The sequence below is a fragment of the Monodelphis domestica genome, chromosome 8 (assembly GCF_027887165.1).
Source record: "Monodelphis domestica isolate mMonDom1 chromosome 8, mMonDom1.pri, whole genome shotgun sequence".
NCBI classification, from domain to species: Eukaryota; Metazoa; Chordata; class Mammalia; order Didelphimorphia; family Didelphidae; genus Monodelphis; species Monodelphis domestica.
Window position 1 is genome coordinate 60,722,950 of NC_077234.1, and position 27,740 is coordinate 60,750,689.

A 27,740-nucleotide genomic window follows, 5' to 3' on the forward strand; every position below is an offset into this window, starting at 1 on the left:
TAATGATGTGACTAAAAGCAGAGATGATTTGCCTTTCAGATTTACAGATGTTACAACACTAGAATGATACACTGAATGTCAGGATCCAGAGGGATCCTGACAGCCTAGAACACTGGGCTAAATCTACAATAAAGCCTAATAAGGGTATCATAAAGTCTTTGAATTAGGTTTTTAAAAAGTCAATTTTATAACTACAAGGAGATCCGACTAGTTGCCTTGAAAAAAGTTACGTAATGTTTTGTGCACTGCTGAAAGTCAATAATATGATATGGGAATTAAAAAACAAAAACCTAATGCAATTTAGATTCCAGGAATGAGGGAGCATTTGCTCCGCTCAGACGTGGAAACCAGAGTTTGGGAAACTAAGTATCCAGAAAAGGGCTACCAGTTTAGTGGTGGACCTTGAGATTAGGTCATCATTTGAAGGAACTTGAAAGTTTTACCTGAAGAGACATTAGCTATAGGCTTACTCTGTTATTTCCAAAGGCAAGTACTGTAAAAGCAAAGGGCAAAAGCTTAAAATGTTAAGAAAAACTTTTAACAATTTGTTATCCAAAAACGGAAGGGACTAACTCAGAAGGTAGTGTTGTGCCTCATGAATGGGTGTCTGCAAATAGACTTGCTAGGTATTTTGTAGTTGAAATGACACATTCACATCATACTGACAAAGCAGCAACTGCCAAATCAGAGATGGCAAGGCAAATGCTAGAAGAGCCAAGAAGGAAGGAGAGATCATTTTACCATCCAGGGATAAGGGAAGAGCCTTTGTGGAGGCAATACCTGGAGACTTGATGAGGGCAAATAGGGAATGGAAAGGTACTCGAGCTGAGTTGGGGAAGAGGCCAGCGCCAAAGACAGGAGTCCAAATCCAACCTGGGACACTTACCAGTTATCACTGTGTGATCTATATGAAGCTGCCTGCTTCAGTTTTCTAAGCCATGAGGGGAAAATAATAGCACCTCCGTCCCTTGGGCTGTGGTGAGGATAAAATGAAATAATACTTGTAGAGCACTTCTGTAAACATTAAAGACTTATAGAAGTGCTAGTATAAAGAATGTAGACAAATAAGTGAAAGGGATACTCTGGAAAAGAGGGAGACAGCCAACATGGCTACAGAGGACAGTTCCTGTAGGAAGATTAAAGTAGGACAATGAATTGACAGATTATAGTGGACTATGAAATTAATTTTTAAGCCATAGAGAAAAAAAGATTTCTGTATAGAAGGATCATATGATTTTAAAAAAATAAATGTTTTAGGAAGGTTAATACAACAGGGCCATGCAGGAGACACTAAACAGGAGGAATAGAAAGGCAGATCCAAGCTCAAGCAGTGGGTACATGGAGACGAAAATACTAGAGCCCATGTGAAAGATGAATCGATAGAACTTTCATATTCATATTCATTCATTAACCACCAAATTGCAATTCCACCCCACCCCATAATTAATATGGGGCAATCAAAGGAAATTTAATGGGAAACGGGCTAAGGCTTTGAATTCAAATCATGGTTCTACATTGACTACTTGTTAGGTAAGTCACTCTGTGTTAGGCTTCAGGCCTTATTTGTGAAATGAGGTTGGAGTAGATGACCTCAAAGGGCCCATTCAACTCTTCTGATGCTGGGGTCCTAAAGGGGAATTTTGAGACAAGAAACACATTTTGTAAAACAAGCCATTCTACCACCTAAAGGAGCAAAACAATATACCTCCACCTTATGAGGTCCTTTTCAGATGAAGCAAACCAGTCAATTTATAATTAAGATATCTAATCAAGACAGTGAGAAAAAAAAAGGCAGAGGTAAGCCACTCTACCATATTATGGAGAGACATTATTAATAAATTAATTTATTTAAAGTTGTTTCCCTTTTACATTAGATGACACATAATTTATAACAGAAGTGCCTTATCATAGGAAAACATTGCAAAATAGTTAGCAGACAATACACTCTTAGCAAAATTTGACACATTTACAAATTCATATTTTTAAAGAGTAAACCTTGAAGTTGAATCTGAAACCTGAAAAAAGAATTAGGAAAATGAAGTTTTTGTTTTGTTTTGTTTTTTGCTGGTAAAAGAGAGAGATTGTGTGTGTGTGTGTGTGTGTGTGTGCGTGCGCGCACACCTCCAGAGCCTGCTGAAAGTAACTAGTCCTCTGCTTCTCATAATTTAGCATCTTTTGGAAATCCTAAAATTCAAAAGGGAATCAGCTGTAAGCTTCAATTTAGTGAATGGATTTTTGGCACAAAGTGACTCAAATACACTTCAAAACAGTCATATACCTTTCCTGACCTACCTACTTCTATTCCATGTCTTTTCAGTCTACAAGTGTTTCACAAGTAGCTGCGGGGACATAGATCAGCAGCCAATGTGCCATAATTTGAATAAGGTCTGCCCAGCAAGGGCAACAAACTGAAAAAAGATTTTAAAAGGGGAGAAAAATGTAGCTCTTCTGATATCATTAGCTCTGAACTACTTGAAATTGCATGGCTTTCTAAAATGATAACAATTGTTTTTCATCATATAAAATGCCATGGAAAAATGTTATGTATCACAATACAGTCTTTTCCCCATAAAGAGTAAACAACAGCTGAGTATCATGAATATATTTCCCTTTCCCTTTTAATAAATGTATATCATTCTATAATGTCTTCCTCGCCTATCAAAATCATAGTGCTAAGAAACTACACATGAATAAGATAGGCTTTAACAATTATTCTATATTATTTTTTGGAACAAAAACAACAGCCCCCAATAAAATCCTCCCTAATGATTGAGGGGCAGCACAAACCTCACCCCAGGTCCAGCTGAGCTCATGCTTTGGCAAATCTAATAGAGCTAAAAAGATTTCACCTAATGACTCAATAACACTATGAGTCGGTCATCCAAGCTCACTGTGGAGAGCCCAACCCCTGAATGATGATGTATTTTTTCAGCAAGAGCAACTCATGGACTAACGCAAAAGAGAAAGGACGTGACACACATCAGTAAAGGGAGAACCCACACTGATAAAACACAATCTTGAGATGAAATTACTATAGTTTAACTTAGTCACAACTAAAGGGTTAAGATCATAATGTACTTTCAAGTACATAAGCAACTGTTAAAAGATAAGACAATGTTAAGTTGATCACTATTTTTGACTGAAGGTAACACAAAAAACCTTTCCATTCATACTACTGGGGTTTTACACTAACATAGGAAAGAACCCTATAGGAATCTGGCTGAGAGGAGAAATAAAAAGAGTTTAATTTAATAAAAAAAATTCCAATCAAGAAACTTGAGAATCTTAAGTTAGTTAACATTTCTTTTTAAAGCCTTACTTTTTCCAAACACTCACCACAATCCTGAGTATTGTCACTACAATGACAAAAAAAAACTGTTCTACGCACTGACTTCTAATGGAAGTTAATGTAATTTTGAATGATGGTAAAATATAATTTCATACAAGATCAAAGCCACAAAAATACCTCTTCTTTAAAAAATAATCATTGATCTAATATTGGTAGTTAATATTTTAAAATAGCCTACAAGAGATTCCATTTAATTAAAAAAAAAAACTAAGATACGCTGAGTAAAAACTTTAGTCTTTAATCTTAGTGACAGTTTTGGTTCTTCAGGATGGTGAGCTAGGTTATTTGGAATCCAATATACAAAATTTAGAAACCAAGGACATTTCTTAAAGCTTTTTCCCTAACTAGGAAAGGAGTTAAAGTAGTGCTTTTGGTATGTAGAAACATCTCATATAAAAATTGACAAAGATGGACCAGAGGTGTATATCACACAGTATGATCAGTATTCTAACATGATAAAATACATTGCTTTAAAGGGGAGATTAGGAGAGGTTCATGTGTATAAACCAGATTGCATAGTACAGAAAATAGTCATGATAAACCAGACATCAATCATGGTAAGCAGACATTGACTGAACTACTCCCAAAATACCACATATGCATATTAAAATGCTATGATGATGCTACATTTAATTAGTATCTTTAGGGAAGAACTTGTTTCACATTAGTAATTTCTCTAGACAATTTAAAATGCTTTTATCATTTTGTAGAGAAATAATCTGAAAATATATTATGTATTTCCCTAATGATTTAACTCCTTATGAATATTGTGTTACTGGTCAATAATGTCCAAGGGCAGGAGATAGGGGTTGGGGCCTGTAATTCTATATTTTCTTAGTTCTTGTATATGATTTGCAGGTGTCTTTCTCCAGCATCATCATGGCCATAGCTCTGACTGTTGTCAGTGTGCCTATGAAACTAATAAACCTTTCCCTCCCAGGGATTCTTAATCTAGAGTCTGTGACTTTGAATTTCTAAAATTCTTTTTGAAAACTGTATTTCAATGTAATCTGATTTCTTTTGTAATCTTATGCATTTTTATATAACACATTTTAAAATGTTAAGGAGGACTTGGGCTTTACAAGACTGGCAAAGAGATCCAGGATACAAAAGAGGTTAAGAAGTCTTGCTCTGTCTATACTTTTAAATCTTTAATTTGCAACTTCTAATCTTTTGTGGACTAGGAAGTAAAAAAAATCACACATAACTGTGTGTAAAATAAGGAGCATATACTCTTTCGTCTGGCCTGAGTTCTCTACCTATGAGTTAAGTACATGGGATTTAGTACAAAGACAGTAGGATATCTATAGTGGTGCTAAGAGGTATATTTGTTTATTTCAAAGTTCTCAGCTATGTACAAGATAACTACAATGGCCAGATAAATAACTTTCAGATGAGTGAGGCATTACTAATACATTTCATTTGAATGTTAATATTAAGCGCCCTCTAAACATTAAAACCACTGGCTTTCCTTTAACAAGATATTTTGCACACTGGTCAGCTACTGAACATTGTTTTTCTTGCTCCAGATACTAAACATAAAAATATTTCCTTCTTACATGCTAATTTAATTTGTTTAAAGTCTAACCAAGTCAAACAGATAATGAATATTTCCAATACATTCAAAGATAGGGGAAAAAAAATTGAAATGGGCCCTGCACTTCCTTTCTGCGTTTCATGATTAAATACTAATAAGGCTTGGAGGACTACATATACATACAATTTTTAAAACAAATTGCTAAAACACAAACTGTTAAGAAACCAGAATTAAGGTGATTTTGACCAGCTGCATATAAATGCTTTACCACTTACATTCCTGAATATAACTGTTGTGATAGTTCTTTTAAAATACATTTTCCACATGGCCTTCCCATAATCTTTATAATTGTTTATCATAAAGGTTAGCCACTAGAAATCTTTTAAAATTTTGATTCAAGATGTCCCCATTTACCTAGTCATATTTAAGGCCACTTTGGTAAAGGCATTGCAGCAAGAACACAGAAACAATAGCAAATTTTCTAATATTTATTTTTTCACCTGCAAACTGTAGCAAAACATGATCAGCTTTATTATGCAGACAGGTATCCCTCTACATTTTAAAGAACTTAGGCATGTATAAATAGAAGAGCTCTTTAGGAAAGAAAAAAAATGATGAATAAAACCTCCCAATCTTGACTTCAGAACTTCCAGTAGCAATGGATCAAATGATTCAGTTCATTCATTCCGAGACATGACAGCACCTTAAAAGTGGCTGATCTATTTCTCCAGTAACATTTCTCACACAACAATGTGTTAAAGTTACAAATACTGATATGCACAAATAGCTAATTCCTAAGAAAAAAAAATATGTACAGTACTGCAGCATAATGAACGTGGCATCTGCAATAACTTATTAGCCAATTTTACTATACATGATACCGCTACCTTTTCTGCCAATTCACATGTTAAAAGATGTTGTCAGAGCCCTCTGTTTTGCACATTTTACCTGGTGTTTAATACACAATGCAGGCTTTTTAAAGACTTCTCTTGTGTTTAAAGCTAAATCAGTGAAACGAGACAACAGTGCAAGAGGCGGAGAGATGTTAGGTGACCACAATAAAAGTCCGTTCCAGTAAAGTGTCTCTAAGGCTATAAGAAAGGGTTGGTTGATGAACTTCCTGTAGGAAACTGTCCTGTTGGTGCACCAGCCTAAAAGTGAACAGAAGGCAAAAATCAACACAAAGGAAACAAGCTACCTATTAAAGTCTCTAACATCCTTGGAATAGAAGAGGGAAGCCCAATTTCTGTAAAATGTAGCTCATGCCATTTCAGTAGGGGACGAGACAAGACAACTTCAGTCTGAGTGAGAGAGGCTTGAAGAGTCACCAACTGAAAATTACAATTTCCAAAGAGGATCAGCCGGAGATGTTTGACTTTGAACAGCCTTCTGAATGTCACGGCGTCACAGAAAAATGATCTAGAAAAGCATCTAGAAGGATTCACATGCTTTTCCCCCTAAATTGATACAAAAACAGTTGCATGTTTCTGAAGTCAAATCTCCAAACAGTAATGTGTTTGACTCTGTCAAGATTAGAAAATTAGACAGTTAAACTCACTCACCATAAAAGGATTACTAGACACTCCAGCAGCTGCCACTTGACCAAAAGGGGTTACTACTGGCTTGCTCTGTCCAAACGCTGCAAAGCCTGCACCTTGTTAAACACAGATCCATTAATTACAATGCATACCTGAAAAGATGCCTTTATGTTTATGAATAATTAACTTCTTAGAAATTCCATCTTTAGCAATAACATAGTACAAGAGTCATGTGAAAGATTTTAGTAAGCCCTTCACTGCAATTTCCCTCTTTCTCAAATTTCAGAGGTAAAATTTCTACTTAAAAACAAATAGTTGTCAAACTGTTCTCCCAGCTTGCCCCCAACCAGCTAAATAACTAACCAGTTGAATAACTAACAACCAGAGAATTCTGTTAAAGAAGAAGTATTTATTTAGGTACCAAGTATTAGAGATCCAAGTCCAAAAGAAACAGTCTCTGCTCTCTACCAGATTATCTAACAATTAAGTGTCAGGAAAAATCCTGACTACTTATGCTGTAAGGGCAGTTAGGTGGCTCAGTGGACTGAGTCAGGCCCAAAGATAGGAGGTCCTAGGTTCAAATCTGACTTCAAACACTTCCCAGCTGTGTGACCCTGGGCAAGTCACTTAACCTCTATTACCTAGCCCTTACCACTCTTCTGCCTTAGAAACAATACACAGTACTGATTCTAAAATGGAAAGTAAAGGTTTATATTTTTAAAAATTGTGTTTGTTGTGGAAGCATGGGGGCACTGGATAATTATAAATTTTAATTTATAGATGATGATACACAAACAACAATTTTGAGTGCAAAACTAACTGGCCATATCCCTCTTCTATTCAATAAATTCCATTGGCTCTCTATTCACTTTAAGATAAAATATTAACTACTCTATTTAGCTATTAAAATCCTTCCCAACTGAACTCCAGTCTCTTTGTAGCCTCATCCAGACATTACTTCCCTTTTCCCTTATGCTAAGATCCAGCCAGTCCCTCTCTGTTGCTCATATGACTCTGTTCTCTCCTGTCCCCTGTGCCCCTGCTCTGACTGCCCCCACAACCTCTCTGCTTATACAATGCCTTTTTTCAAAAGCAGCTCACACTCCACTTCCACATTAGCCCTTTCCAATCACTGCCCTCTAATTCCCAAGGCCTCCCCTTCCTACTTCCTGAGCAAAGGAGAAAATATCTGCAATGCATGAGCACGGTGTCTGGCTCATGGGGGTACTTCACTGATGGTCTCCTTTCCCTTTATTTTGTATATAATGTCTCTCCTAATAAGATCAAAGGTCCTTGAGAGTGGGGATTATTTTATTCATTGTGTTTTGCATCTCCAGCTTCTAGCAAATTGTCTAGCATATGGTAAAAGCTCTGAATAAAAGCTTTCTGAGGACAAAAAAGCACCCATAAAATGAAACTCTCAAATCTTTTTTTTTTAAGGTCTGATGGATTATTTTATTTTTTGAAAATTTTATTTAATTAGTTAATTTAGAATATTTTTCCATGGTTAAAAGATTCATGCTCTTTCCCTCCCATCCTTTCACACCTTCCTGTAGCTGATGCACAATTTCACTGGGTTTTACATGTGTCATCGATCAAGACCTATTTCCATATTATTAATATTTGCATTAGTGTGATCATTTAGAGTCTATATCCCCAATCATATCCCCATCAACCCATGTGATCAAGTAGAAACTGCCAATTATTAAAAATGTGTATGTATGCATATATGCATAGAAAGACACAGTTCTCTCCCTCTCTTCTCTCTTGCAACAATGACTAGCTTAGCATGATAGCTACCCATGAGATAGACCTTACCATTGGGCTGCTGAGAGAAAGCAGTTTGTTGAGGAAAAGCTGCTTGGGGTGGAAAAGTAGGTTGCTGGAAACTGCCACTAAAGCTAGTCGGAAGACTGTAGGAGGCAGGTGTTCCGAATCCTGTAGGCATACTCATGGATGCTGTCCCAAATGTTGCCGCTTAAAGAGGGAAAATAAGGGCCATTAGACATCCACAGAAATACTATGCTGAAAAAAATATAATCTTACTTCTTCTCCTGATGCTAAACAGCATCATAGCAAAAATGGGCTTAACCAAAACTGTTTTAGGATGTAACCTAAGTAAAATTAAAAAAAAAAAAGGTTTGGAACATTGTATTTTTAACATATAAGCTCTTAATCTATATTTCCCAAAACATTTTCATGGATAAAACTGGCAGAATAGTCACTAGATACAACCTTTTAAGAAGCATATTCTCAAAACTCTACATATAGATATAGTCAGAGAGAACAGGTAGACAGAGAGAGTTTGACGATAAAGCTCAAGCTGAAACATATATTGTAAAACAACATGCAATTGATGTTTGCTAGCATAAATAGATAGTGTTGTTAAAGTTAATGAATGAAATAACAGAAAAAAACTTATATGGCTTGTTAATCCAAGGGAAACCTTTTTATTAAATCTTTACTGGAAACAAATGAGTGAAATTAAGAGAAACTAGTGAAAACACTTTAAATCCAGAAAAACAGTCCTCCCATAATGAATTCTACTGAAACTGTATTAATAAAGTCATTAGGAAGTCACTGAATTTCTTTTTACTCTGGGCTCATTATCAATTAGACCACTCATTTAAAGCACATAATGATAACAATATATACAATATACACTGTATTTCTCAGAGCAGCTGAAAGCATTTGTTAAATTTTGCCAAAATCAATCCTCATACCATCTGTATGAATATGTAATTAACCCTAATTTCGTCTTTTAGAACGTGACATAAATATACCCATTGGGGAATGAGGGAGAGCAGGATGAAATAATTTTAGAAGTCACTGAATTTAAATGGAAAAGCATGGGATAAAATAGGGCTTTATAATAATGATTCATTGACATAACTCTGACAAATACTTCTTGAGAAAGCACTGCAAAGCAAAACCAAGACATAAGCAAATGAAATTCACTGGGATAATATGGTGCAATGGTTTGCTACATCCAAAAGGTGTCACTCAAGCTATTAGAACAGAAGCTTCAAGGAAGACACTAAAGAAGCTACAGGTACAGACTAATGTGACCATGGAAGTAAGCAATAATGCTTTAAATAACATTTTTTAAAATATTAAAGTAATTGTAAGTTATAATTTGAACCTATGCTAAACATCCATGTCCACTCCATTTTCAAACATGGAAGAAATCTACTCAAATTTCCACATGCAAAGAACTAGAAACCAGCAAGAAGCTTTCACAAGCAGGGAAACATTGAGCCACATGTAGCCTACGTTATCAGCTGGGGTCACCTACCAAAATGAGCATGAGGAAACACGTGAGAGTGCACTGTTCCTGACAGGCCTTATGGAGAGCCATAAAGAGACCAAACAGTGTCAAATAATTTAGATAGATTTATGGACAGCCATTTCTCAAATAACATTACTTCTATTTTATCAAAAGGACTAAACGTCAATAAATAACTTAAAAAAAATAGCAAAAACACTTGATGCTACAAGGGAAAAAAATTATTTATGCTCACCAGGTAGTAATTTAAGCAGGGTATGGGAAAAGTTCAGAAAATCAGTATGATTTTTCAGTTATAAACCCAAACCTCAGAATTTATTAAATTGTTTCAATAAGTAGTTAATTAGATGTGAAAAATACCATTCTAATAGAGAAAACAAATATTAGAGGCTAATATTTACCTAGGTCTATTTTTTCCTATCATTTAACTGTGTCCACTGGGAGGGGAAAATGTTATCTTATAGATACTATAAGATACACAAAATATCTGCAGATTGATGTCTAAAAAGTCACATTCCCAAAAGATTGACTCCTAAAATACTGCATTCTTTACAAAAGGCATTGCATTTAGAATTTTAATTTAATACATTAAGTTGATTATGTGAGTTATGTTAACAAAGGTGAAAAAATGTACAAAGCAGGAAAACTCATCAATATGGATATTGTGAAAAAAATTAAAAGTAAGTACAAGATACAGGGATTAAAATAATGTTCGAGCCATATACCTCTTCATGTTTTACATACTTCTTGAGAAGAACCATATATACATATACATGTTTTTAACAGGTATGACCTCATTGAACTAACTTGATAAGAAATACTCTAAAGCATTGAAGGTTACAACTTGAATAACTGAAATTATTATTAGTTTAAGCACTTTAGGGTTTCATACACTTTTTTAAAGTAGGCAGCAGAGCTTTAAAAATGTTTATACTTGACTCCTCTGCTTCCCCTATAGCACAGCCAACCAAGGTATAATTTATATAAATAATCATATACAAATTATACATACATATAATTTATGTATAATATAAACTTGATACTTTTAATAATTAGATACATATAATTATGCCCCTGTGTGTGTGCGTGCACACATACTTTTCTCCTTTGAGACTTCTCTGTCTTCTTCAAGAAGCCCCAGGAAGCTCATTCTTGAGACTCTACTGTGTCTGGCCATAAATCCCAAACCTCCATTTAAGGAGAAAGCTCAGTTCAGGCACCTCATGTCTCCCCTGGCTGCCAGCCCCCAGGACTTCTCTGACCAACTTCTCCTTCCTCCTTTCCCCCTGCCCCTCTTGTTTCTCAACTTCTTTTTTGGGCACTGTCTTCCCTTAGTAGACTGAAAACTCCCGGAGGGATGAGCCTGGCCTACCTTTCTCTTTTTGTTTTTGTAACCCTAGCTTAGAACAGTGCCTGGCACACAGCTGGCACTTAATGCTTACTGACAACATATGTGATATGGAACTATCTTAATTCACCAAATTTCACTAAGTTAATTGAAAGTGAAAGATGAACTTAAGACATATGTAACTACATGTTGATATTCAAATCTAGAAATGATATAGCTAAAAAAAAAGCAATGGAATGGGAGAAGCTAGGTAGTAGCACAGTAGATAGAGAACTATGCTTAGAGTTGGGAGGACCTGGTTTCAAATTTGACCCAAGACAATTCTTAGACATTTGACCATGGGTAAGTGACAACCTCAATTGCCTAGCCCTACTGTTATTCTGCCTTAGAACTGATACTAAGAAAGGAGATATGGGTCTGGAGGGGGAAAAAAGCAATAGAATGGCGTGGCAAGATTCAGAAGACCAGTTTTACATTATAAACTTGACTTAACTAGTCCATGATGCTTCCAGTTCTAAGCCTTCATTTACTCCTATGTAAAACAGAGATGATAATTTCTGTACTCATGGCTTGAAGGAGTTGGTGTGAGGAATTTTTTTTTAATCTTGAAATATTATATAAATGTGAGAAACTATTATTATTGAGAAGCTAATATTAATAATCAACTTGCTAGACCTAGTTGAAATAAAATATAATAGTATTTTACTTATTTTTATGGTATTTTAAACAAATAAAATGGCAAAACTACTCACCAAAGAAATTTTGAAGAAAAAAATGACAGTACAGATTAAAATCAAAAGTTCATCTAATATCAACATTAGTCATTCAAAATTCAAACCAAATTAAGTCTTATCAAACACAAACTGAAAGATTTACTAGTAAAGAGGAATTAATTTAGTGAAAAACTTTTAATTCTATTCATTAAGATTTCACATTACAATGTGGTTTGGGTAGCATTTCAATATTCAACATCAGCAGTAAAATTGTTGTGACAGATAAATACAAAAAGCAAGATAGTGAGGCAACAGCAGATACTATCTACCCATCTATCCTTGAAATGCCACAATGGCTTTGGTGAACAAATTAGTAAGTCACAAACTACAGAAGTGCCACAGATGAGGCTATGTCCAAACCAAAAGAAGTCGAGGTAAAAATAATTGGGTTTTTTTTTTAGACAAAAAGTACATTATCCACTAACAAATTTCTCAGTAAAATATTCTTAAAGTTTCTATAAGACAGAAGACATGAACAAACTTTACAAACGGCTTGCATTATAATAAGTTATTAGGAAAATTTAAAAATACCTGTAGTAATTTTATAAATGTCTTAATAAATTCGATGACAAGAGTTTAAATATATTTCAAGAAATAATTTTGAAGGCTTAAATCAATTCCTGTCTCATTAGAGCAAATCTGCTACTTCTACTATTTTCATTTACTATGTAAACTGACATCACAGTTTTCTTCCTTCAAAAAGCACCTTTGGGCAGAGACTATGTAGAGAGATGCAGTAGATAGAATAATGGGCCTGAAGTAAGGAAAACTTTTAAAATTCAAATCTCACTCAACAATTTGCTGTATAATCTGGGCAAGCCACTTGACTTCTGTCTGTCTAGGTTTCCTCATCTGTAAATTGAGGATAGTAGAAACAATGACCTCCCACCCAAGGTTGTTGTGAGAATAAAACCTTATTTTTTGCAAACCTTAAAGTGCTATATAAATGTTAGTTATTATCTCCCCAAAATTATCAACAAATATACACAGTTAACTTTTTAATTACCCGTTGTTCCTCTGGTGTTGGTCTGGAATGGGTTCGTAGAAGATGCCACAGAAGGACCAGGAGCAGCAACAAATGGATTTGTGGAAGGTGTAGCTAAAAACAAATTATATGACACACAACAAAATAATTATTCTTTATATTAAAGTATTTTTATATACTTAATATATAATCTATATACTTGTTCATAGAATAATATACAGTTTCTGACTGATTATAAGTGTGTTTGATTATATTATTGAGACTTAGAAACATTTTTACACATTTTTTTCTGCATTTATTTGTGTAGCACACCAGGAAACTGGATAAGAAATGTAAACTTAAAAAATACTTTATGTTACCTCCAAATGGAGCAGGCACACTTGAAGATGCAGATTGTGTCTGTGTAGCAGCACCCACTGGTACTGTTCCAAAAACATTGCTGAAAACAAAAATGTAAAGAAGTCAAAGCTGCTCAGTTTTTAAAAAAATGGTTCAAAAATTTATAAAGCTTTTATTATGAAGGGATAAAATACAACAGAGGGTGACATTCAAGGTAGCCAACTCTCTTATGCTTAATAGTTTATGTTAACAAAAGAAAATAAAATCTATAAGTAATCATAGAACTTAGTTATTTTTCTGATCTCCCAGCTCAGTTTTTTTTTTCTAACTTAAAGAAAAACCAAGTGAACAAATTTTACTTTCACATCTCTCTCAGTGGAAGACATGATAATTTTAAAAGTCAATTTAGAGTAATAAAAGGAAAAAAATAAAAATATGGTACCATAATGATTTATTTATTGAAAAACTTAAAGTTGAATATAGCATATGACCCTTAGATCTTAGATCTTAGATGGTATCTCCCTTAAATTACCCTGTATTTATTTACCTGTGTTCAATCTTCATACTCATCCAGGAAATATGAATTATCTACGAAATATTTTCATCTTTTCTTGCTTCCTGGCTTTGTACATAGTAGATAACGTAATGTTTGACAAACTAAATGGGAAAATTGTAATTTTGGTCTTGCCTCAGTTTTCTAATCTATGAAATGAGAAGTTGGACAAGATGATCCTTAAGTTTCCTTCTCTCTCTCGAATCTTAAGGTTCTTGTTGCTAAAATGTCAGAATTTGTGCTACTACATATAATATCCTAACTAGTACTACTAGTACTACTACTACTACTACCACCACAACCACCACCATCAAGAGTGATTAGTTCACCAATGACTAGTAGTAAACATTTTAGCATATCAGTGAACAATCTTTAATGATCTCAAATATAAGTCCTCAACACCAATGCCTCCTCTACCATACTAATAGAAGATGGAGCTGCCTCCTGGATTTGGAACTCTAAAATTCATTCTCCAAACATATTTGATCTTCATGCCTTTTCTACTCTTTCATTTAACCTCGCACTAAATCTGTTCTTCGAACACCTTCAATCTAATGATTCATTCCCATTCTCCCAGTCAATGTCCCTCACTGGCTCTATGTACTGCATACTCAAGTCTTACTCATGTGGGCTGCCACTTAATTTGGCTCACTAGTAACTACTACAAAATCTTTTGCTCCTCCTGATCTACCCTCTGCTACTCTTAGTCTTCAAACCCTCGTTCCTTTCATATGGTTTCTTTCTACTTCTCAGCTGTTAAGTACTGGCTGGATAAAATCTCAAAGTAGAGCCAGTTTCTATCACTACACATATTAACTTTATTGGGTCTTTACTACTATCTGAGAACTATTAACTTTACTCTTCTTGATTCATTATTTTTATTCCCAACAATGAAAGCTTTGAGCATTTTTCTCTCCCTTCTCACCTTCATACTCTCAATTACAGAAGAATGTTTTTCCAGCTCATTCAAACTAATGCCCTATATACACTTATTGCCTTTTCCTTTATGCCTCCTTTATTCTGTTTTTCCAGAAGTCATCCCCTTTCTCCCACAACTTCAATCTATAACTAGCCATTGCTCCTTCCCCTTTGATTACACATACCTTCAGTTCTCCAAAATACTAACCCTTCCTTACCTCAGACTCTTTATTGCTTAAATTTTGGATAAAGTTGCCCACACCTAAAATTTTCCACTTGTTCATTATCCACACACTCTCTTCTCTCAATAATCTTGTATCTGGGCTTCTGCCAGCAACACTCCATTCAAACACGGTCTCTTAAAGGACACTAAGGACTTTGTCACTACTGAGAAAAAAGATTTATTTTCAGTCTTTTAACTCCCTAAAGGAGCTTCTCTGTACCTTACGACAAATTGACAACTCCCTCTACTGGGTTGTTTTACTCCCTAAGCCTGGGAGATACAATACTTTCCCACATCTCCTTCAATCCCTCTAACCACACCTTCTCTGGCTTCCTATCCTTTTCCCAGTATCTTGGTCCTCTTATTCATGGAAAACTCATTCACTTTTATAGTTTCAAAGAGGCAAAAATTTTTTGACAAAGTTCAAATATGGCTTTGAAATAGATAAAGGTACCTGCTAACATTACTGGTAGAAGTATATGCATTGCTAGAAGTCGCTGTTGAACTGAAAACACTGTCTAATTCTGCTAGTGCTGCATACTTGTCTGACGATATACTTGACTGACTTGGTGTTGAAACAGCAGCACCTGTTGGAGCCTTAACTACTGTACCGAAGCCACTTCCTTGGTCACCACCTAAAATTTTAAAGATCCAGGTTCAAAAGTTAGCTACATTTGTAATATCAAAGAAATTTTTTTTCATGCTCCAATAAAATAAAATGTAGTGTTTTAACACTATAGCTTCGCACAAAAAACTTTTGAAAAATATTTGTTGAATAAAATAATGGAAACTAGTTAAACATATACTTGTTTCTACGCTACACAAACACAAAGCCACTAGTACACAGTATGAACAAGAAAATTATATTAGGTTACAGTGCATACAAGCACCAGCTTGGCATTCTACAATTAAAACTAAGAAATATAAAAGCCTTTCTCTGAAGAGCATGCTACAAATTTAAATATTAACTTTTGAAATTCACTCAAAAGCTAAGACCACACAATTTGTTCCTTTATCTGTGTGTGTATATATACATACATTCATATGATTATACACACATATACAATGGACCTATTATATACATATATATATATACACATCATATACAAATTTTACACACACACACACATAACACCATCTCACAAAGTTCTGTTAATTATGTATTCTATACTGATTTTCATTTTGTAATGTAAAAAGTACTACATTGGAAACTAGAGGTATTGGATTCAAATTTCAGCTCTGTCCTTTAGTACAGAGAGTCATTTTAGGTCTTCAGACTTCATTTTCTTCCTCTATAAATGATGGGGGGGGGGGGGGGGGGGGGAGGCGTGTTGGAATAGGTACCCCATTTTGGCTCTGAGGTTAACAGAAATCCTAAGTAATAATGCAGTGAATCTAATAAAAAGACATTTAAAACAAAAAATATCTTATGAATGTTACATGAATAATTAGAAAAATAGTTCATAAAATGCAGCTATGCTTTCCTCTCCATCATCAATATTAAATAAGGATAACTTTTTAAGTTATTTGAAGATAAAAAGATTTCTATTATATGGAGAAATGGTTATAAAAGATTTTAAGAAGTTTCCAGAATACCATTTGCAAGATTTTATATCTTTAGATAAAAAACTTCTTCCCAATTCTATATACAAATATATTTTCTTTAGAAATACAATTAAGGGGGGCAGCTGAGTAGCTCAGTGGATTGAGAGCTAGGCCTAGAGATGGGAGGTTCTAGGTTCAAATCTGACCTCAGATACTTCCCAGCTGTGTGACCCTGGGAAAGTTACTTGACCCCCATTGCCTAGCCCTTACCACTCTTCTGCCTGGGTTCCAAGACAGAAGGTAAGGGTTTAAAAAAAATACAATTAAGATTTTATGAGGAACATAATGGAGATTTTATCCAATTTAAAATTTTCATAATATAAAGTATTATACTATAAATACTTCTTAAAATTCTAAATTTACACACAGCGGCACATTTTTATATGTGGTAATGATAAAAGCTAAAGTCAAGATTAATGCTAGTAAAAACATAAACAAGTTTAGATGCCAATCAAACAAGTTTAAAGACATTTGTCCTTCAGACTAACGTATCAGTGATAAAAACTTCTTAGAATGTCATCTCAAGAGCTGTTCAAAAGCAAAAACCAGATTTCTTTTGTAGGTTTTTATAATATTTTCAACCAGTAATGTTACTGTCATCCACATCTTAAACATGATCAGAATTACTCTCTGATTTGAGAGAATTTGGAGGCATGATTCAGTTACACACTTTAAGTTCAAGGGACTCAGTACAGAATGTATTCTAACGACATTCATTTAATTGCTTCAATTCTATTTGCAGGTGCAGGTGCAGGTGACAAAGTCATGAAAACAATTAAAAGAACATCAACATTATTACGGTTTAGCTAAAGTCTCAAGCCCTGGGACTCTCCAATTATAAGTGTCTGGTGGTTTTTCCTCATTTATTTAAATATGTGTAAAGATAACCTTTTATATAAAATAGCTGACTTCATAAAAATGATTCAAATACAATCAACCAAGAAAAATGACATAGTACAAAATGAATTATATTAAATTTCAAAAGAAGTTTTAAAGAGCTACTAAAACTTTAAAAGTGACTTTTGTCTAAAATTTCTCAGGTAAATTTTCAAAATGACCTGAAAATTTTTAGCACAGGTAAACTTTTCTTTTTCAAAACTGAGAAAAACACAGTTTTTAGCTGTAAAAAATTCATTTGTATTTACAAACACATATGGACTTGGGAATTTTTTTTAAGCTTTGTACCTTGCCCAGTACTGAAGATATTGTCTAAATTAGCAAGTGCTGCATATTTGTCAGCTGTTTGAAGATTAGCCTTTTTCGATACAACTTTATTGATGGCTGTTGCAGTTTGATGGCTCTGGGATGAATTGAAGGCTCCAAAATCAGCACTGGAGGATTTGGGGAAGTTATCAAAATGGGCAAAATTAGCATTTACTGATGCCACACTTCCACCTGCAATGAAATAAAAATACTTATATTTTTATATAGTTTCCCCCCACTATTCTTAAATATGACATCTTAATTGCTTATCTTATATGAACGTAAACCTACAATCCTAGAATTTAGTTTTACTAAACAAATTATTTTTAACCTCCTTAAAATTATTTTAAATAGTCTTATCAGCTTAATTTTCAAAGTGTTTGTACCATACTTCTACCTGAACTTTTCAATTCTCTAAGTTACTAAAACTATTGTGTTAATCCAAACAGTTATGCTTTTTATAGAAGACCTTTCTAGTCACCAATTATATCTTTCAGTTCTCAAACAAAGGATATGGAAAAGGGGTAAAATACACTATTTGAAACTCAAGTTCTTTCTGAACTTCATGGAGGCATATCTTAAACAAATACTTAGTCTATTAAATTAAGAAATATGTTGTTTTGACTCAGAATTATTTAGTCTAGGATTTCATAGTCTGTAGATTTATAAAATTTGTAGAATGAAGTTTGCTGAGTCTCATGTAATTATTCCAATGCACCAACACAGTCCAAAATTTGAATAAAATTATGCTGCAGGAAAAAGATATTTTAATATATTTATGCATGTGCAGAATTTGTACATAACTACATGTCTCATACATGACACACATGTTACATATACATACCTTATCTATGTATACGAACAAATGTACATACGTATATAAGAGGCAGTGTGTCACAGTGGACAAAAAGCTGGCCACAATCAGGAAACTCTGGGTCAAGTTGTACATTGGATACATATTGGATATGTGACCATGGAAAAGTTCAAAGCATCAAAACTATTTTCATAAAATATATTATAAAATTTGTAATATTGTAAATATAAAAATCTATAACCTATAGATCTTTGATGCATCCTCAATCATTTTTAAGGATGTAAAGGGGTTCTGAGGTCAAATAGTTTGAGAACTACTGCTCGCCGATGACATATCTTCCCATTAAAAAAAGGGCAAACAAACATTAAAGGCAATTTTCATATATGTCCATAGACATCTAGAGCAAACATTTACAGGATTGTCAAAGGTGTGAGCATTTGACAATATATTTCTAAGCCCAATTAATATACTCCATTTAATCTTAGATTTTTAAATCATTCTGAAGCAATGAGTTTGGTTGATTCAGGAGCTATATTCAGCATAAAAGAAAGCAAATACTTGGATTATGAAACTTAAACTTCTAAAAAGGGAGGAAAGCAATCCTCCTCCCAGGAAAAATAATAATTTTTAAATATAAAAAAATAATGAATATATTTATTAGAAATCTTGAAACAAAAATTAACAATTAGTGGTAGTGACTTGAAAACCATTTTTATATAATTTGCTGTAAAAGTGATTTTTCTGTCTTGAAAAGACAGAAAATATAGTCTGTGGGAAGGCATATTGGTCAGGGAATCCCAGAAATAGTAATTTATTTGGAATTTGACCAATTTAAATTGATACATTAAAGGGGAGAAGGGCATGTACACCATGGAATGGATTTAGGAGACAGGGCAGAAGCAAAAACATGACAATAAGCAACACAGAATCTCAGAGGATCGTGGTGGCTTAAACCATATATAATTCCAACACTACATGATCTTTAAAGGGAGTCCAAATGATAGTCACCAACAGTGGGGCCAAGTAACCAACCAAGTTACCCCCAAAAAGGACAGAAGCAATCATCACATGCACCTAACCAATATCCTTCAATGAACAACCAGAACAGAAATTCTAGGATCCAGTGGAAAGAAAAAGGAGGGGGAAAGGAGTAAGAGAAAGGGGAGTAAAGAGGAAGTTAAACAAAAAAAAGGGGAGACAGCAGAGGAAAGGGGAGGAAAGGGGGAGAAATATGGGAAAAGCAGAGAAAAGTAAGGAAGGAGAAGGAAAGTAAAGGAAGGAAAGGGAGAAACAAGAGAGAAAAACAAAAAAGGAAACAGGGAAGAAAGAAGTTGATTTCCTTTTGAAGCAGCTGAGATTTCTAGAAAAGCAACTACTGCTGAAGTAGGTACAGAAAAGTCAAAGCTCAAGGAAATCAAGCCTTTGAAGGGCAGTTCAAGAGAGGTCTCTTCTCATCCAGAGACAAGGGTAAATACAGAATCCCCATAGGTCTATGGCCAGATAACCTAGATGGAGGAAAGCCCACAAGGGGATAGAGAGGCAACAAGAGGTAGCAAAAGGGAAGCAAGACTTTAATCATGCTTCTTGAAGTTCTGGGGTTCCCCCAACTATTGCTACAGGAGTATAATAAGTAGCTTTTTAAAAAGGGCCAAGATACTTGATGGCAATGACTAGAGAAACCTTGGACAACTGCCATTAAAAGTTTGATCTGGAAGAAAGGAATCTAAAGAGGGAAAGAGAAATAAGAACAAAACCTCAGCTTTTGCCCACAAAATTAAGCCATCTAGCTTGGTAACTTTTCCCTTTTAACAATTATTTTGTTCACTATTGTGTTTTTTGCTGAGGAGTAAATGGATAGAAACTGAAGTTTCATGTTATACCACTTACATATGACCACTGAGCAAGTCAATCTCCAGGCAACTCTCTAAGCCTGAAAATTGCACAGAAGGTGCCTATTTGCTTTAGTAAGAGTTTCCAGTGCAATCACAGGTTTTACTCCTGTGTTTCTCTAGAATGCTTAGTAATAAAAACTTTTAAAATCATCCAAAACTAAGACTCAATATTGTTTTCAGGCTGGTGGAGAAAAGGGATGGAGGGGAAGCTCTTCCTACTTGCAAAGCAACAAAGGAGACCCAGCGAGCCGAGTCCTCAAGGAAGAAATCTGTGGGGACACTAGTTGAAGTAAGAAAGACCCTCTCAAGTTTTTATTTAGCCCTTAAATTAAAAGTTGTTAATAATTCCCTTGTGTTGTGTTTAACTTCTGATAGCTGTGACAGTTTGAGACCTTTGCCAGTCTCAGCTCTGGTACCTACTATTCTGTGGAATTGGGGGCAAGTTACTTAAAACCTCTCTGGCCTCAATTTCCTCATCTGTAAAATGAACAGGGATTGGGTTTGGTCTTTGAGGTTCCTTCTCATCTTTAAACCCATAACCTCAAATAAATGTACTTAGTAAACATCAGTTTCCTTTAGCTATAAAGACTTTAGCTATAAAATAATGTTTGTATTACATAATTATTTCATGGACTTGTTTGTAAAATCTTAAAATACTAATATTCCAACCAATAAAATAATTTTTACTCAGTTCTTATGGCAATTTTGCCTTACTTATTTTCCTGGAGATATAGTACTATGTTCCCCATCTGAGTTTACTAATATAGGAATAGAATGAATAAAATTTAGAATGTGAAATGTAATTTTTGAAAGAATAGAAGTACAGCTAAATAAATGATAAAGAAATATAGCACAAAACACAAGCTAGATTTCCTACTTGATGTTAGGACTTACTGTGGACAGCGTGAAGAGGAAAAGCTGAAGTAAATTCCCCATAACTGCAGCTGGATGTTAGCATTCTAAATGCTGGATGGCCAGAAATAATTTGGAGTGAAATTATAAATGTGGGGAGGGAGCAGAAAGAATAAAATTAAAAAGAAAATGTTTTAACACAATACACAAGTTGAAAGGAAAGCAACAAAGTCAAAGATTTAAGCAAATAGCAATTATTAAATGAATTTTAAAATAAAAATGGAAAAGGGAATGAAAAATTTAACCATCAGTTCCTACACAAAAAGTTTTATGCAGAGTAAAAAAGTCAACATAAATCTTTTTTTTTTTCCATTTCTGGCTTGAGTAATTAAAATTTCTTTGTCAAAAAGAAATTATTTGATCATTTCCCTTATAGAGACAAGAGGTCAAACAAGTCAATTAAATTTTAAAAAACTTTGACAACAGCAGCAACAACAAAAAACTGTTACCATGAAAGCTTCAAGTCAGAGTAAAGTTTTAACAGCCTTAATGTGTAGGAAAAAAAAGGAAAAAAATGTTATGGATTATGGTTTTTAGAAAGCCCAGAAAAAAAAGAAAGAAGAAAAACTATTCATTTTAGGTTTCCCCAGAGCTGCATAAGGTAGGATTATGTTGTCAGATAATTACATAAAATGAACTTAAGGAGTAATTTTTTAAAATTTACTTCTAGAGATTTTTTTATTTAAAAAAAAAAGTTAACCATAATGCTATATAGCTCTACCTGTAGGTTGGGGCTGAAAAGGAGAATGACTTGCTGTGGGGAAACCTCCAAAATTACTCGAACCACTAGACTGTCCAAATGCATCAAAGTTTGCAAAATCTGCATTTGCAGAATTCTGAGCTGTAAATGGCAAGGAACAAGACATGTTAATGAATGAGGAAAGGAGAAAACAAAAGGAAACAGATGACAAATAAACTTATGATAATTGGGGAAATTTTGGGTGAACCATGATTTACATTACATTATAAAATCAGATTATACATCACAGCATAAACTAATTCTTAATGGTACAGCTCAGTTTTTTACTGAAATAATTGATGCAATTTTGCCCAAAGAAATTGAAGCAATTTCATGTGATATTAAACCTCTTCACTGAGTGAACAATGGGGAAGATATTTTAAGTTAAAATGATCTGGTAAGTTATGCGAAGCTCTGAAGACAGAATGTCAAGAGTAATGATACGACAAACATATGAAGATATATAATATCAATGTCTTAAAATAATGGCAGTGTTAATCAGCTTAATAGATTCCATGGCAGTTTATATTCAAGCACTGTAGTAACCACTGTATGAAGTATTTTTTAATCTTAATCTTACTTACTTATAAAATCCAAAGTATGAAGAGATCCCATTTAATAAAATTTTTAGAGTTCACACACAAACACACCATAAAAATGACAAAAATATTGGCTAGATGGCCCACCATCTAAATTATACAAACTATGATTACAGTTTAAAAAGGAAACCAAAAAAAATTTCATTTCATCACAATGCTGCCATTTATTTTTGTGGTTATTAAACTAATGGATAGTAATATTTTAAAATAACAGATAGAATTTTTAAAACATTGAACTAAACTCAGAAAAGCAGATTATCTTCCTCAAAATGAAGGATGAAAGAGAACAGAACAAATCATAGTCATGGGGTAGGGGATAGAGAGCCCTGTCTGATACAGAAGATCAGGTAACTAAGGAAAATATGATTCTTAAATGTGCTCAAATGAAGAGAAAAGATTTTTTTTTTGAAAGAACAGTTTCTTGGAGGAAGAATGGATTCAAAGTACTTTTTAAAAACCTACTTCTGCTTTTCTTTTTTCCTTACTGAGTCTTTATCCCTCCTTCTTTCTACCTTTGCAATTACATTGGGAAGGAATCAATACTGCTTATTATATGCTGTTCTTGAGACTTTTTCATGAGCCACACATGATATTTATTTCTCCACGATGTAAATAGTCATTAATTTTCTTCTCAACAAATAAAACTGCAAAAAGCAAATAAAATGGCTTCTTTTAAAAGGCAGGAAAGATTTAAAACCATACTCTAACTTCCTAAACATCCTATAATAGTATGGGATACAATTTACAGCTTAAAACTTGCAATTCTCAAAAAATACAACACCATAAAAGAAGTATTGACAAAATTTTAAACAGTCTCTTCACTTTATTCCTCTTTATTCACTATTGCCCAGCAACACTGGTCAGTGTGCAGTTCCTTAAATGACATTCCATCTCATCTGTGCCTTTGCACTGGTCATTTGCAAATCCTGGTACAGGCTACACTCCTGGCCTCTACCATTTAGCTTTTGGCTTTCTTCTACACTCAGCTAAAATTTCATCTTATAAAGGAGGCTAGGTCTCCCACCCAATCTGCATTTTCTTCCATTATGTACATATGGCCTCCTCCATTAGAATGTAAGCTCCTTGAGGGCTGCTATTGTTTTCGAGTCCTTTTTCCATCTTTATTGTTCTCAGCCTTAAATCTTCAAACTGAATCCTACTAAATTTCCTCTTTCTGTGCTTTTAAATACTCTGTGCCTGGGACAGACTCCTTGATGGCATCTCTGAGAATCTGTGCCTTTCTTTGAATGCCCCCTTCTACAAAAGACCTTTAATACTGATCCTCTCCAATTGTCAGTGCTCTCTCTCCTCAACTTATTTTGTTTTTACTTAATCTTATAAGGTTGTTCTACTGGCCCTGGAGCTAAAATTTCTTTTGTGTTATCTACTTCAACACATTATTGCTATTACTATCATTATAAATAATAATAGTAATATCTAAATTATATCATTATTAATAGTGTGTAAGCTCCTTGAGAAGTGGGACCACCTCTTTTCTCTTTGTATCTACAATCCTTAGCAAGGCATTTGGCACATTAGTGCTTAATAAATGTTCGAACCTCATGCTTTCCCTCCTTGTATGAACCACCAGAACATAAGCATCTTGAGGAAAGGAACTGCTCCAGCTGTTATCTTTATATTCCCATGATGGAGTAGAATGTATTGCATACACATTGCAGATGTAATGAATGCTTATTGAAGATTTAATAGACCATTTGTAGTAAAAAAAAAAAGGAACCGGTTTTCCCAGAAGTTAGAAATAAAAGAATGATAAATAAAACTAGTCTTTATCTTTCATTTAATAGTGTAACTTGATAAGGGCTATAAAAAATCCCCAATACAGTTTCTTATGAAAACGAATTAAGGAGAGTACAATTTCATTTCCGAATTTACAAATGGTGCTCCAAAAGTTAATTTTTAAGCCAGACAGATGTATGGAACTTCTATTTTCCTCCAGAAATGATACTATAAATGATGACAAGATTAGTTCAGAAAATTCTTTTCAAATCAATGTACCTGAAGTAAATAACACCAGGACATAACTCCCTCCTTCCAACTACCGGAAAAGGCATTCAGAGTTCCAAATAGAGACACCAAGAACATACTCATCTATACTGGAATAAGAATAGGGGCAGCTCACCAAGTAAAATCTGGGACAGAGGATATAAATAGAACTAGGTACCTTTAAATATGTACAAAAGAAAAGGTACCTCTCCAAGTCAACTATTCCTCAAAGGGAAAGAGGTTCTGAATTCTGGAACTTCCAACCCACTTTGTTAATTTTGTATCTTTCTGCAACAATAAATGTATGAAATAAAGTGAAGAAAAATTTAAAAGATGCTAATTATACCATTTATTTTTTTTTAAATCCTTACCTTCTGTCTTAGAATTAATAATAAGTACAGCTCCAATTCAAGGCAGAAGAACTGGAAAAGCCAGGCAATTGATATTAAGTGACTTGCAGTGTCACATAGCTAGGAATGTATGAGATCAAATTTGAACCCAAGACCTCCCATCTCCAGGCCTGAGATCCACTGAGCAACCTACCTGCCCCAATTCTAATGTTTGGAATGAATGCTGTCTTAAATTTGATACAGGAACACTAGGTGTTTAGGTATGATTGAATCTTTAAAAGCAAAATTTCTCTTAGATTATGAATGAGTATGTTAAATAACAAGAAGATCCTGAAAGGAAAAAAAAAATTAGTGTTTAACAGGTATTTTGTGGAATATAGACAGAATTGATGGAAGCACAAAGCTAATAATTTTAATTACCTCATAGAGAATATATATTTTGATAAAGATGCTACTCCCAGAAGTGAATGATGATATGAATCTTTTTAAATAAGCCATATGGTAACATAACTCCTTATTCAGACCCTGGAAAACCAGAATTAAAATGTCTCAAAGACATTAAATTACATTTCCATTCTTTCAAGGGTGTGAATTTGTTTCAAATTTTTTGCTTGCTGTGAATTTTAAAACTATTCCACCCTAATCAGACCATTCTTTAGAAGACTGATTTAGCTATTTCCTGATCAATAACAATGGAGATACTTGGAATAACAGAATCAGGTCTTGGAAACTCTACATTCTCCACCCTTCTTAGTTTAACAAGATTAGGAAGGTCTGCATCAAACTCAAGATTTAATTATCTGAGAAAATGGTCTTCAACAGACATGTGCTAAAAAAGGACAGATGTCTGGGCTGTCCTAAATCAAGCTAAGTCATCATTGGTACAGATGAGACCCAGGAAAGTGATGTAAAACTGTCTATATAAGGCACGGCACTTCCTCTCTCCTTTTTTTCCCCAGAGAGATGACTCTGGCTGGCAGCATGCTAAGCGTTTTGACATCTTGGAGTATTGGGTGGTGAGTTTTGCCCTGGAGCTGATTTCAGGTTCGGGCATCTTAGCTGAGCTCCTTTGGAGGTCAGGCTGATTCCTTCCTCCTTCATACTCCAAACCCTTACTCCCTTATCTCTTGATCTCCATGCCAGATACTAATCAGGTAGGGGGAGAGGGAGAGAAAAAACCTCCTACTCCTTCTTCCTTCTTCTTAATCTTCTCCACTATCAATTAAATTACCATAAAAAAATTCCAGCTGACTTAGATATTTTATCAGTTGGGATTTCCCTTGAAGACCACTTAAATTTAGATTTTTTCAGACTCAACCATAATTTTAACCTTTACATTGCCCAAAGGTAGTTATAGCCAATTGAACCTTAATGATCATCTGTTCCAACTACCTCGTTTTACAGACAAGGAAAGTGAGAAAATTTTAATGACTTTTCAAGATAACACAGTTATAAGCAAAGGGGCAGTTTCAGAACCAGTCTCCTGTCTCAGAAATTTATTGTTTCTTTCTTCCTCTCTCCCACTCTGCCTCTTCAGGACTGATACTGATTTTTATGAGTGCAATAGATTAAATGCCCCATATCCCAATAAGAAAGATTTGTATAGGGGAAATGCTGAATCTGTTAAGAAGAAGTACATTGGAACCCCAGGTTGCCACACACTATGTGTATGTATGACCTTGGGCAAGTCTCTTTTCCACCTGGGGCTCTCTTGGTTTCCTAAGATAATAGAGTTGACCATAGTGACTTGACAATACACTCCAATTCTAAATGGACTATTCTTTTGTGTCCAGTAGAGGAACAGCCTAAAGGAAGACGCCCTCAACTGCTTTAGATTCCTAGCTCTCCCACTGAGTGGCCAATTAAAAACTTCTCAGCTTGTACTTCTAACATTTACCTTAAAGGGGTTGTTGACAGATCAAATTAAATAGGATGAATGAGACAAAGTTCCAAAGTCACAAGCAAAGAAATCAGTCATTCTTCCTACTTGTTTTTGCCTTTTTTTTTTAACTTTAGACTTACTAAGCAGGAATTAAAAGTTTAAAATTCTACCTTTAAACTATGCTTCTATGGTCACACTTCCTTCCTTCCTTCTTTTGTTCTTTCTTTCTCTATCTATCTGTCTGTCTTATCTATTCATCCATCTATCTATCCATTTATCTGACTGACTAAAGGCCACTGGCTGAATACATAAGACAACCCACCAGAGTCCATGTTAAAGCATCTTGGTAGAGTAAGAAAAAGAAAGTACTGGATAAAGTTCAGGGGACCTAGGCTCTAGTTCCAGTTAAGCTACTTACTAGTTTCATGGCCCTAGGCAAATTACTTATATGTTTTCTGAGCTTCAGTTTCTTCATATAAAAGGGTTGAACTAGATCAGGAGTACTACTTCTCTTTTTTTGTGTGTGTGTCATGTGAACCCTCTGGCAGTCTTGTATAAAACTATGGTCCCATTCTCAGAATCATGCCTTTAAATGCATACAATAAAATACAGAAGATTACAAAGGAAACCAATGATAATAAAATAGAATGATTGCAATATTGTTTGTAAATTCTGGACCCCAAGTTAAGAATACCTAGATTTAAAGTTTTCTCAGGCCTTATTTAGTTGTGAAATTCTCTGTTCTATTAACTATAAACCATGGTCAACTTACTTTCTGATTAGAGTTGGGGAATGTAGAAAGAAGCCTTGGATTTAAATTCTGAATCTGAAATTTCTTAGTTATTATGATTCTGTCAAGAGCTACTCAATCTGAGTCTCGATTGTTATGAG

At 34.3% G+C, this 27,740-nt stretch overlaps 1 protein-coding gene across 10 annotated transcripts in view; it reads right to left on the bottom strand.

The window, feature by feature from the left end:
* Positions 1–5,360: 5,360 nt before the first annotated feature.
* The window catches only part of AGFG1 (ArfGAP with FG repeats 1), a 108,863-nt gene continuing 86,483 nt past the window's right edge, over positions 5,361–27,740 (bottom strand). The window contains exons 6-15 of one of the 10 annotated variants that reach the window (XM_016425267.2): positions 21,997–22,116; positions 21,258–21,329; positions 17,640–17,849; positions 15,304–15,484; positions 13,176–13,255; positions 12,838–12,930; positions 9,720–9,767; positions 8,243–8,401; positions 6,449–6,534; positions 5,361–6,037 (exon numbers count right to left, since the gene is read on the bottom strand). In XM_016425267.2, coding sequence (XP_016280753.1) covers positions 5,978–6,037; positions 6,449–6,534; positions 8,243–8,401; positions 9,720–9,767; positions 12,838–12,930; positions 13,176–13,255; positions 15,304–15,484; positions 17,640–17,849; positions 21,258–21,329; positions 21,997–22,116 — 1,109 coding nt within the window. In that variant the 3' untranslated portion in view covers positions 5,361–5,977. Of the gene's footprint in view, positions 6,038–6,448; positions 6,541–8,242; positions 8,402–9,719; positions 9,768–12,837; positions 12,931–13,175; positions 13,256–15,303; positions 15,485–17,639; positions 17,850–21,257; positions 21,330–21,996; positions 22,117–27,740 lie in introns of all 10 variants that reach the window. The other 9 variants (XM_016425266.2, XM_016425269.2, XM_003341862.4 and 6 more) reach the window with 9 other exon arrangements.